A 13298-nucleotide genomic window follows, 5' to 3' on the forward strand; every position below is an offset into this window, starting at 1 on the left:
TTTTTTTTTTTCGGTTGCAGCCATCGTTGTTTGGCAGGCCCGGTCTGGATTCGGACTTGCCACCTTAGGTGTATGTGGCTGGCACCTTAGCCACTTGAGCCACAGGCGCCGAGCCGGAAAAGGCTATATTAAAATTGTAATACTCAATAAGACCAGTAACAGAAGATGAATACAAGTCCTGTTTGACTCCTGCCATGACAAGATGCTCGAAGTATATACATAATATAATATACAGTACAAAGATAACATTACTTACAATGTGCATACCCTTATTTTGGCACCCCTGGTATTATCTACTCATAAAAATGGTGTTTTAAAATCTCAGATTCCCACCCTGCTGTGATTTACCCCTGGAGGGCAACACTGTCCACTCCTGAGCTCTTTAGGGGTAGAAGTAGGAATCTCTGTCTCCCACAGGATGGGACAGAACACTGACCAAGCACATTGTAGCCTCCTTAGCCTCCTTAAACAATTTTATTGACAGAGTAAAGGAATGAATGAACTAGTAAGTGAGAAAGGCAGCTGGCACCTTCCTCCTCTGAGAAGCCTTGCTGTACGCAGAAGTTTTCCCGCTGTTGCAGCTGTGATCTGCCTCCCTGTAGCTTTTACCTGTTGGTTCTGGTTTTACATTCTGGGAAGAGAGATGACAGCTAATATTCTTCCCCAAGACAGCCTCTCAGATACATGTTGACAGGCAGAATGTCAGATGTACGCAGAAGGGCTTTGTAAATCACAAGGCAGGGTAGAGGTGCTTGCTGCTATTTTTATCATCTTTGCTGTTATTCCTGTAGTGTCCTCGGCCACACATCTCCTCCCTGTGGCCTCATTCTCACACTCATTCTCCATGGCTTCTCTAGTTCTTCTCTGTTAGAAACTTTGCAGAAAGTGGGAGTAGTTAAGGAATACTTCTGTCAGTTTCTACAAGAAGGAGTTTTATGTCCATTACCCAGGCCTGAGTGCATTGTCTTTCTGACCAGTACTGCCCTGTGGAATCTGTCCATCCTGCTGTGAGCAGCAAGGGATGTCCTAGTAAATCCTGTTTAGTGCCATGTGATGGGGAGTAGCGTAGGTAAGATTCAGCCTCCCTGAATTCCTATCCTGGGTATTAGAAATCATGAAGGAACTTAACCTTGAGAAACAAAGCTGGTGGTGCGGCTAGGCTCCCACACCCATGTCCAATTTCTCTTCTCTCTACATCAGCAGTTCTCAACCTATGGGACTGTATTAAAGGGTTGCGGCATTAGGAAGGTTGAGAACCACTGCTCTATATGGTTTCAGAGTCAGCCAGTAAGCTGGGGCGAGGGGCTCCCCACACTCAGGGGTTCTCTCTTTTCTTTCCCTGCAGCTCTTATGACAATGGCAGAACTAGTCCTTTGCCAAACATTAAACAGACATAGAGGGAAATTACTGGGCTGCCTGCTACTTTTATCAGAAAATATGTGTGTTCCTTTTACATGGCCATATTGAGCTAAAATTAGAACTCTGAAGCTTTGGCCTGTGTACATGTCTATTTTGTACAGGACCTTGGTCATTCACAGTTGACTTCTAGTAGTTCATGTGGCCCTTCAGACCATGTTTTGCTCTTGAAAAAAATCTGCAACCAAGCTTAAGAGTGAGATAAAACTATTCTGTCATAACCGGCAGTTCTTGTTGACTTTTATTGGCCTCTAGTCCAGCAGAGCACATCGATTTGAAAATTCTTTTAACGGTCTATGTTTATTTTTAAATTATTAGCTTATAAACTCCCAGGGTATACAGGCTTGTGGATTGTCCCTACATATGCCATTGTCACCACAGTGTCTTAAATATTGTTTAAGCATTCTGGTCCCTTAGGACTTGAAGCATTTTGGGTTTCTGCTCAGTTTGGTAGTGAACCTGTGGTATAGTGTAAAGAAAGTGCTAAGTTTGGGTTTATTAGGGAAAAGTTACTGATGTTGATTTGGTTTCTGTCTAGAGTGCCAGATACTCGATGTGGAAAGTTCTCTTGTCACTGCCATGGAAACTCAACAAGGAGGGGGTTGTTCCTCTCACTTAAGAGATGAAGAGACCAAGGCTTAAATATTTAAGTAACTTGCCTCCAAATAACCCAGCCAGTATATACCAGAGCAGGATTCAAACCTCAAGTGTGTCTTTTCTTCAAGACAAATGGTTCTTTTACTGACCTGTAGGCCCAGGCCCTAAACCCAACCCTGTGCACAGTGCTGGGTTTTATCATAATAAGGGGTGAGAGTTGATTAGGGCAGGTTCTGAGTGACTTGGTTGTTTCCTGCCTCAAAGAAGTGGAGGTGGTAATATGGCAGCTCCTTCACTATTTAGCAAGTTGCTGCCAAAGCTTTGAACTTCACAACATCTGAGAAGCACTTTGCAAAGAAAGAAACTGAGGCCCAGAAAGGTTAATTCAGTGGCCAAGGTAGTACACCTATTTTAGTGTTGGAGGTGGGGCTCAAACCCTGGTATGCCAACAACATATCCCAGCCGTTGGCCTTCACCTGCATTGTGGCCCAGGAGGCACCCTGGAAAGATAAACCTTTCTTGTTCCAGTACGCACAGCACTTTTTAAGCCACAGTTATCCCCACATAGTCTGAAGACCCCCCTTTCTGTTTCATGCTTTCCTGGTATCCCTAGGCTCTCGTAAAAGTCCACCTTATTGTCTCTGTGCCTTATAACTAGTGTGCCAAGGCACTTTGTTGTTTGGCACGTGGGGGACCTAGCAGAGCAACACCTGCTCTTAGGGGCCCTGTGAAGGTCCTTGAAGTCTGCTGCAGACCAGCATGCAAGAATGTCATCCTTTTCACTGCGAGCTGGGTGTGCAAGACTTGTGGTGTGTAGACACCCCCACCTCAGGTGGGGTTTTGAACTCACCCTGTACAAATTGAGTATCCTGGGCCAACTATGTGCCAGGCCCAGGTGTGAGCATTTTGCATACATTCTTCTTAGTATTCAGAGGAAGCCTCTGAAGTGGTCCTCTTTTTTTCCATTTTAGAGACATCACACAGTTAGTAGCTCAACCCCAAAGCACCTCCATCTTTTTCTGCTCTGCTAACATTGCCTCACCAGGATTGTCTTATTCTGACAAAGGCAGTTTAGTTTGCTCTTCCCCAAACTAGAGAACAGTTTGGTTCTTGTCATTCTATCTCATGACTCCCCACTGTTTAGACCAGATAAACTGTGGTGGATAGTAAGGCTTTCTTAAAGCTTTTAATTATAGGAAGCTGCCTCCCCCATGCTTGTCTTCCCAAGGAATCCCTTGGGAATAAAGAGAAGCCATTGAGGCAAGATGGCTACCTAGTTCTGCTCAGGCTCTGGGAGGGTGGTGACCCAGGGCTATTGTGGAGGATACATCATGCTTGGTGGAGAGGAGGGGCTACAGAGGGGGTGATCACTGGCTGCTTGACTTCAGCACCCCCACTACACATCATGAGGGAATTTCAGTTAAGGCTGAAATATCAGAGGTAGAAATGAAATTATAACTCCAAAGTTGATTTTGATTACTGCAGGGATTTCCTGCAAGGAATGTTATTTTAAGGCACGAGCAAACCCCTATGGAGTTGTTAACAACCCATTGTAGATGGTATTTAAGAAAGTATCTTTCATTTCGGGGGGGGGGACAGAGACTGTCTTAACAGGTAAATTCTTTTAAAAGTTTCCTCTGTGCAATAACTAATGCTCTGAGCATATGAATTCCCCTCATGCTGACCCTATACAACGTGGACACAATTAGTTGATAGGTATTTGTGTGGCAGGTAGTTCTTCTAAAACACCTCATGGATCAGTGATGTTCACCCACACTGGAAAATAGCTTCTCATAGCTGTACTGTTGTCATATCTGCCTCATGCCATCCTTTCAGGGTACCTGCAGAATGGGCATTCTTGTCATTCACCTTTCCTAGCCATGGAAAATGAGGTTCAGAGAGGCAGAAACTCCATAGCTGGCTCATTGTTCTACAGTACATCACGGCGTCATGTCTTAAATCTAGTTTTCTGGCTTTAAATTTAGGTCCTTTCTACTCTTCTTCACCATGATCTCCTTCCCCCACCTCTTGACAAAAATAACCATGCATCAAAACTAACAAATAAACCCAAATACTTTGGCTCTCAAGACATTGGTTATTTAGTCCATATTTTTACTTTTTGCTACCTTTTCAGAGATATTGCCACTTGTTAAGACCCATGATAGTCAGCTTTTACTAGATGGTGCCATAGTAACAAACAGCTCTCAATGTTAGTAGACTGTGGCAACAAAAGACTATTCTTGGTCATATTACGTGTTGGTTGTGATTCTGCCCTGGCACCCTGGGTGGTAATCATTTGGAGATCTTCAGAGGAAGAGGCAGCTTCTGTCAAGTCAGATGTTCTCACGGAAGAGAGCACAATCGCAATATCTGAACCAAGTTGTGACTCTTAAGTCTTATGTTCAGACGTGGCATATGGCACTGTCACATACATACCACTGGTCAAAGCAATTCCCATGGTGTTTCCACTGGGGAAACACCAACCTGGCAGTTTCTGTCACGTGAGACACATCACATGCAGTGGGCAAAGTTGTATGGCTGGGAACAATAGCACCATATGCCGAAACCCATGGCACTATGCTGGCACCAAACACATAGACACTTTCTCACCCCTTCTGAATCTCAGGGGTCTCCCCGTGGATTCTGTGAACTTAGTCTTCAAACTTAGACTCTGGGTTTTTATACTGCTGTAAGCAGATACTGATTGAAAGTTAGAATAAAATACTTTCATGTAGACAGTTGTCTTTAAATGTAATACTACATACAACCGAACTCAACATAAAAGGGTAACAGTTCAGTCCCTTAGAAGCAACTAGGCATGTTGTTGCAGTAAGGATGTGTGGCTCCCTGCAGGAAGACGCCACAAGAGCACTCTTGGGTGTGTGCAGAGGAAAAAGACACTCCCGTGGCTGCCGCCAGCCAAGCAGCTGTCATCAGATCACAGTGCAGGAAACAATTTCTTACTGAACAGAGAACTCTTTGCATATTAAGCATTTTTATAAAGATTTGAAACTGGATTTCTTAACCATTTCTCACTTCTTCAAATAAAGCAGTTGACCAATCGAGGTAGACTTTCATCAACAGGGTAAAACTGTATTAAACACCTACTGTGTGTTCATGGTTGGGAGGAAGGGCAGTTGATACTACAGCACAGTCTGGGCTTTCCAGGAATTCAGGAACTCCCGGGGAGGAGCCTTGTCTGTAGTTCCGGAACTCTAGGACAGTCCCACACAGCAGGGAGTGGATCCCTGTGCTGAGCCTGGGATCAGAGAGCATTCCAGGGAGGCGCCTTCCAGACGGAAGGGAAATTGCTCATGTATTCAGGGAAGAGGGAGTGACCGGGCGTGGCTGGAGTATGAGGAGTGGCAGGAGGTGAGCATGAAAAGTAGATCTGCCCCAGTCCTGCCTTTAGAGAGGTGCTTCTTGCAAATGGTTTTAAGGCCGTGGGAATCTCTCCCTCAGGTGACATGTGTGCACAAAGTAGCCAGGCTCCTAACTACTGGATTTAAAACTAGAGTTCTTAACCATCCAACAATCCTTACTTTAAGACCCTACCTTAAACCTCTTCTCATTCACAAGTCTCTTCCTTCCTGTAGGGAGTTGCTATGCCCAGGCATGACTTGCCACCTCCAAAGGCATGCAGCAAATGGCCACATACTGACAGAGGGTGGGTGTGGCAGGTGGAGGGCATAAGGACAACCAGGATACTGACTCTACTCTCACAGGGGGACCTGCTTCCCAGTTTGGTAGCCACATAGACACCTGGAGGGAAGCCCTTCCACGTAGCAGTCACCATGGTGTTTGCACTGACTCACCTCTTGTACAGATAAGGTGGGGCTGGTATCAAAGGTGGCTCACCTGGCTCCTTTCAAGCTCAGAATATTGCCAGCCAGGGGAAACTAGCACATAGTCTGGAGAAAGTGGCACTTACATTGAGTCTTGCAGCATATAGGTTTGGAGTGAACAGAGATGCCAGGAAAGGGTATCTCAGGTAAGCAAAAGCATGGAACTAGCAAGTCATAGGCTGTAGTGTGGAGTTCACACCCATAGTGGGGAGAGGGCAGCCCACCCCAGTAGTCTAGGCTGGGAGAAAGAGGGGGTAAACCCAAGCTCAGGAGGCTCTGAGGCCTGCCCTCTGTCTAGGCCAGTGACCATGGGAGGAGTCAAAAAATGAAGGACCATAGAAAGTACCCAAATTCCCAGAATCAACAAATTCTTACAGAAGTTCTACAAATCTCATAAGGAGGTGAGGGGACCTCATCACATAGAAGCTCATCCAAGCATAGAGTACTCTTCATCTCCTTCAAGACCCTTAAAGAGAAGGAAACTCATTGGCCTGGCCTTGCGCTCAGGACGAGGCTTGGATTTCTTGCCTTTGTGGAAGAGGAATGGGAGGAGCCTTCAGAATCACAGTTCCCAGGACTGCCCTAACAAATGTCACTAAATAGCAGAGTTTTACTCTCTTATGGTGTAGAGGCTGGAAAGCTGAGACCCAGGTGACAGCAGGGTTACTCCCTTGAGCACCGTGAAGGAGAATTTGCTCTGTGCTCCTCTCCAGCTGCTGGGGGTTTGCTGGTGATCTTAAGTACTTTTTGGCTTACAGACATATCACCTGTTGTCGGGTCCTGGGGGCATCCTATCTCCAGCCCCGCCCCAGGGCCTTTGGAGCCAGGACGCTGGGTCTCTGGTCCCGGCCCACTCAACTGTCCAGACACAGGCCGCTGCACCACCTTACTCAGGACAGGTCTGGTTCTGGTACCAAAGCACCTTAAAAGTCACAGTTAATATTGGTAGGAGCGAGTGTCCCAGCAGCAGTCTGTCAGTCTTAGTTCCCTTTTCTCAGATCCTGCAGCTGCTTCTCCTGAGGTTATTTATAGATGTAATACACCACAGGTGTAGAGACTGCTATGCTACAATGTCGGTGTTCTCATCACATGATGTTAAATCCCTTTCCCTTATCACCAACGTATTTCTCACAGGTGTCTCCTACACCCCGTCTCTGCCTTCATCTCCATGTGAAGTTCTTCCTGGGTACTTATCTGTGACCATGTCCAAATGTCCGCTTTTGCTTTTTGTCAGGTCATAATGGATTAGGGCCCATGCCAATGACCTTGTCTCAACATGATCACCTACAAAGATCCTATCTCTAAATGAGGCCTCCTCCACTATATTGGGGGTCAGGACTTCAGCATCTTTTGGGAGACACAGTTCAACTCATTCTACTCTCCAAATGTGCTATATGGATTACAGGCCCCACCCCCATTTGCCCATGAACAACTCAGACAGGAGAGAGAAGGACAGTGTTCAGGATCCTTCCAGAGCCCATCCTTTGCCTCCAGAGAGGCAGCTATACTCCATGCCCTCAGTGGGAATACCTGAAAAGTGAGGGACCTGCCTAGGCAGATCCCAAGCTGGGTAGAGAAGCCACTGTGTGGGCATCAAGAGGCACAGAGAATGGTCAAGATATCTGCCCACAGCCACATGGCTCTTAGGAGAGGCAGGGAGCATTCTAGACAGCCAGAGAGGCAGCTGGAAATCCAAATTTTACTCCAAACGTCCATGTGTGGTGGTTAGGTACAGTTGAAATAATGCTAATAAGACATATTCCAAGATTTATAATAGATATTTAAAAAGATGTATGGTAGTGGAAGAAAGTACAATACAAAATTTTGAATATAGTTTGATTTCAAATACACATTTGAAACAAATTATAATTGTTTTAAACATTTATTGAAATATAATTCATATATAATTTATACATTTAAGGCCTGCAGTTTATTAAATTTTATTATATTCACAAAGTTAGGTAACCATCACAATTGTAGGACATTTCCATCATCCCCAAAAAGAAACCCGAAACATCCACCAACTCTTTCCTACCCCCAGCCCTAGACAACCCTGATCTACTGTTTCTAGTTTGCTTATGTGCCTGCCTTTCCTTCAGCTGTGTATTTTAATTAGGAAAAAAAATTGAAGAGAATTACAGACCAGACAGTATGATTCCTACCAGTGAATAGCAGAATTATGATTTTCATTTTCTTGTCTATATTTTTGATATTTCTCTAATTATACAGTGAGCATGAATTGCTAATAATTAAAGGGAGGTTTATTTTTAAAATAGAGAGGGCTGTCTTATATCAATAGTCCTTGTGGACTGTATGGTTGTGAATCACAACCTTATTTTGGGGGTGGGAGATCTGGGTTTCAAACAACTGATTTCAAATTGGAATTTCGGACTACAAGTTGTAAGAAATTAGAAATGCTTGTGTTGCATTTGTTTGCTCTGTGTTGGATTTCCCAGATGCTCCTTGCTCACCCTTTCCCTTTCCCTGTCCCTGTCCCTTAGTGTCTGTCCATCCTTAATCAGGTGAGAGGCCTGTAATTAAACCATTTCCTTTGCCTCCTTAATAACACTGGAGAGAGAGAACGTCATTCTGTGAGGGGACAGAAGGAATATATAATTTAATGTCCTTTTCCTGAGCCATTATGAACTTCATGCATGCACAGTCTTGCATGCCTCGGGTATAAAATGGCATCTGTTTCTCAGCAGTTGTGCATAAGCTAAATACTGTAACAGGTTGATCCAGCATTTGGAAGCTCTTTGGATATATGTTTGGCATGCTTGAGGGTTTCAAACTTCACCTTTCTTTGAGGAATAGATATCTACACTGGGGAAAACTAACTGCCGTGTCAGTTCACAAGACAAACAAATCCTGGCCAGGGTTGCCAAACCTCATGTGTTGCCTAAGCTAAAAAGCTATGTACCTTGTTCTTCTGGGCCTCTCATCAACTGTATGCTCTGATCTCCCAGCTGGCCCATCCTCCTCAATACACCAACTCTGCCCTACACATTTCTCACCTGGATAAGGGTAGCACCCTCCCAAGGGGTCTCCTCCCTGCCCCTCCTGTGTTCCTTCCACTCTGGCCAATGTCCAGGTGATGGGTCATCCTCCTTCGAATGAGCTTACAGCCCTGGGAATCTGATCCTGCTTGCTTGCCCTGCCCCAGGCACGTGTACATGTTCCCACCCCAGCAAACTGCTTGTCTCCTAGCCCCATCCGTGGGTCTTAATCTAGATTTCATGGATGGAACACGAACTGACATGTGAGTGTCCCAGGATAGAAGGCCTAACTTGACGTGGGGGAGTTGGGTAGAGAATCCTCAGCTTCATAAAATTCTTAAAGGGGATCTGTGAATTTCCAGATTTCAGAACTTGACTCTGGGTGTTTGCATGTGTTCTCCATTGCCTCATTAGTGCACCCTGAGAACAGCTCTTAAAGACTTTGCTCCAAGGTGATGATTTTCCTGCCTAAGGTCCCTTTCTCTATGTCCCCAGGGCACTTTTCTAGCTGGAATTTAATTACTTATTGACATATCTGCTTCCCCCACTGAACCCCAGCTCCCAGGAGGAGTAACTATCATTGTTCCCTGCCTCCCCTCTAATGCCACACTTACCCAAGCACAATTTCTGCTGCACGATCAGCTTTTAATCAGTACCTGGAGAAGAAGGAAAGAGGCCAGGAAGAACACAGCACACCAGACCATTTTCTCTGTGGAAAGCCCAGCCAGTGGTCCCTGCTCAGTGTGGCAAATGGCCTCCTTATTAACCCTGGTGGCCTGGGCCAACAGAGACTTTCTCCCCTTTCCTCTGAGAGGCTGAAGGCCCAGGTGTCAAGCACCTATGCAGAGAAACCAGACTTCCATTTGCTGTGGGAACTCACTAGATATATAATGATTTTTAAATTACCTCATGACAAATTTTGAGCTCTTTGTTCTTTTCTTTCTTTCCTTCCCTCTCAGATTGATGCACTGAGTAAGAGAAGCAAAGAGGCAGAGGCAGCCTTCCTGAATGTCTACAAGAGATTGATTGACGTCCCAGGTAAGCCCCAGCACTTAACAGCCCGCTGCAGGGCGTGGTGGCTGGCCAGCTGGTGGTATCGGGCTTCTTCTCAGCTTACCAAGAAACATACACCCTCCGTGACAACTTCCCCCAGGAAACCACGGAGTTCCAGGAAATGGGGCTTCTCCATCATACTGACTTTGGATAGGGATGGAAATTCTATGCACTTGCTAAAGTACTTGTGTAATTGCTAGTAAATGCAAAAACACAAATCTCTGGGGCTGTGGTATAAAATGGAGTACATACCATAGAGAAGACATAGAATATGTGGGACTTAGGCAGGAAAGTCTTTGTGCTGTGCAGAAGTCTCCTGGGCTGCCAGACATCACCTCTAGGACTTCAGGAATGGCTCTGGCAGTATATCTGGAATGCCTCACTCTCCTGCCAGGTCATCAAGATTGGTGACCCCCCAGACAAGTCCTTCACTTAAGGGTTACAGCCAGAGGGTAACTGGTAATTCCTTTAGCTATAACTAAGTACATAGTTTTAAAGGAACTAAGGAGTTAAAATTTAAAATAGTTTGTGAGGCATTCTGAGAGATGATGGCTTCTGATTTCTCACTTTAGAAAAGTGAGATGGAATTCACAATACCTAGAGCTCACTGGTCCTGTTTGTTGGTCCACTGCCCCCAGGGGACTTAGAATCTGTAGGGAGGTGACAGACATGACTACATGAGTCCCAGCTCAGTCGTGGGGAGACTGATCAGAAAACTAGAAAGATCACTTAGTTGTCAGAAACCTAATTACTGCCATCACCCATCCCCACTGGAGAGAGTTACCTATTTGCCTGGATTAGCAATCTCTGAACATCAGTGATGTGACTCGACTACTTTAATAAAGCAAGGCAGAAACAGGTCTCCTTTTTACCTTCTGGTGTTCTTGTTCAGGTTCACTACATAGCGTTCTATTCTCTCTTGGAGTTGGGATTAATAAGGGGCAGCAAAAGACATGTTGGACAGAGAATAGGAAGATCCAGGTTTGCCTGCCACAGGCTTGTTATGCGATCTTGATCACATTTCTTTTCCTTTCTGGACCTTAGTATTCTCATCTGTAAAATGGAACAAGTGGGAAATACCTAGCAGCAGGAGATGATTTGGTTTATTCTAACCTTTTGCTGTCTTAGGAACATAGCTAACTCTTAGTTCCCAAGTTGTGCCTTTTGATTTTCTACAAGAGTTTGTATCTGACAAGGGCTTCCTTGAAGACTGATGGAGCCCCACAAGACAGCTCTCTCCTAATAAATGGGTATCTGATGCCCTGCTGTTCCTCAAGTATCAGACACTTGGCAGGCATGAGATGGTGGCTGAGAATTCTCTCTGAACTATGTCATATCCATACTGACTCAGAGATAAAGAATTTATGGAAAAAGTACAGCCTAGACTTTGATAAATAACAACTTTCAATTTCCAAAGAGTTTCTTCTGTTAAGTTTTCTGTTGGTTCTTCATGCTCAGGAGGGTTCGACCCCATCCTGTTCTCAGAAGCTCGTGCCACCACAGAGCAGGATCCAGAAGAGAAGGGAATGCTTTCCAGCCAGGAACTCTGTGCCTGTTGGGTTGGTGACTCAGTCAAGAAGGGGCTGGCTTATTTCATCTTTGCCCAGAAGCCTTTGCTGCTGTTTTTTACATAACCTATAATCTCGTTTTTTTAAGCAGAATTTGTACCTGGATTTTCCACTAGTGAAGTTTCTCTTCTGGGCAGGCACTATCAAGTTGTTAGGTTTCTCTTTCCATAATTATAGAAAAGTAGAGACCATTTTTCTCATCAGTGTTCCTCTTTGCCTGAGCAGACCTATTCATACACACATACAAACTTTATAGAATTTTTATCATAACATGGGTGTATATTTATATTCTTACATTCTTCTTTTTTCATTACTACTACCATAGCATTCTTCCTATATTGGTGATAGTCTTCATAATGATCGTTTGGAGCTAAAGAATAAATATTTGCAGTTTAAATTCAAAATGGCAAGAGCAAATAATGTTTGATGTTCATTCTGTAATAATAAAATCCAATCAAAATACTCTACATTTCATGTAGATCACTTTCACATGCCACCTCCAGGTATTTCTTATAGATGCTGTGTGGTCTGACAGATCTAACAAGTTACTTAAAAAGCAGGCCTGGGGCTCAGAGTGCTCTACCTGTGTTTTGAAGTCTGATTATTGCTCAAATGAAGTAATCCTGTGGCTGAGGCTTCCAGGAAGGGCCTGGTCAATAGCAATGGTGCATTTACTGACAGTCACACAGGTGGGGGGAGTCAGGGTGCCTTAACCGTCTGCTGCTTCAGACTTTAATCCAGTGGAATCCAGAAACATTTGGGGGATGCATTAAGTTCTCCTACTGGCAAGAGACAACAACTCAAACTATCTCAGAAAAACGGAAGAAGCTCTTGGTAATACCATAGCGGGTATTTTAGCTATATGCCGTGTGAACCAGGTCCAGGTGCTCAGGAAGGGCTGTGCAGCAGCCCCAGGAAGAAATGGAGTCAGAGTCCCATCCAGCCTGAAACTGGCATAGACACTTGATCGAACTAGCTCCCACCTGCTGCCCCTTCCTGAAATTTTACTTACTTGTGTATTTTCTTGTCATTTGTCACTGGAATGAAAGCTCCCTGAAAACAGGGTTTTGCTTTGTTGTTCTCTGCCCAGTACCTGGCACACATGGTAAGTGACTCAAGAAGCCAGCTGACCTAAAGCCCGAAACCTTAAGTCCTCAGCAGCAGAGTTCACAAAAGGGCACAGTGGTAACTCTTCAAGCTTTATTCCTGGCCAAGTTTGCAGTTCTGAGTGCCAACCTAGATCTCCAACTGCCTCTTGGATTACCCTCTGGAATGACTGATGGGCACCACCAGCCCCTTGGTGTGTCTGGCAGAGGCGGCCTTCTCTTAGTGAAGGCACCATCTACTCAGCTGCCCTATGCCAGAGCACTCAGTCCCCAAGTCCTGGCCATCCCACCTCCAGCACATGTTTCAGTTCCATCTGCTTCTTTCCACCCCACCTTCTGCAATTCATGGTGGCACAAGAGTCTTTGCTCTTGCAGGACTGCCAGACCCCTTCTTAGCTGACCTCCCAGGTCTGGCTGGAACGTGCCTTTCTTACGCACACCCTTGCCCAGGACTCTGTGTTCACCCCTGTTATGACTGCTTGGTAAGTCTGCATCCTTCATGGCTTGGCTGAGGGTTCGTGATGAGTGTGGTCTTATCCCCAATTATTTTCCTGGTGTCTTCCCCAGTGCTTGCCATGTAGCAGGAACTTCATAAATGTTTGTCAAATAAATTAATGTATCGGCTCGGCGCCTATAGCTCAACCGGCTAAGGCGCCAGCCATGTACACCTAAGGCGGCGGGTTCAAATCCCCAGCCCGGACCCGCCAAACAACAATG

At 45.2% G+C, this 13298-nt stretch overlaps 1 protein-coding gene across 5 annotated transcripts in view; it reads left to right on the forward strand.

Moving 5' to 3' along the window:
* Positions 1 to 13298, forward strand: part of CUX1 (cut like homeobox 1) — a 372158-nt gene that overhangs the window by 193375 nt on the left and 165485 nt on the right. For all 5 annotated transcript variants that reach the window (XM_023515709.1, XM_023515710.1, XM_023515707.1 and 2 more), the window contains one exon: positions 9814 to 9892. In XM_023515709.1, the coding sequence (XP_023371477.1) occupies positions 9814 to 9892 (79 nt within the window). The remainder of the gene's footprint in view (positions 1 to 9813; positions 9893 to 13298) is intronic.

Source organism: Otolemur garnettii, unplaced genomic scaffold (assembly GCF_000181295.1).
Source record: "Otolemur garnettii isolate 467f Iridium unplaced genomic scaffold, OtoGar3 scaffold00077, whole genome shotgun sequence".
Classification (NCBI taxonomy): domain Eukaryota; kingdom Metazoa; phylum Chordata; class Mammalia; order Primates; family Galagidae; genus Otolemur; species Otolemur garnettii.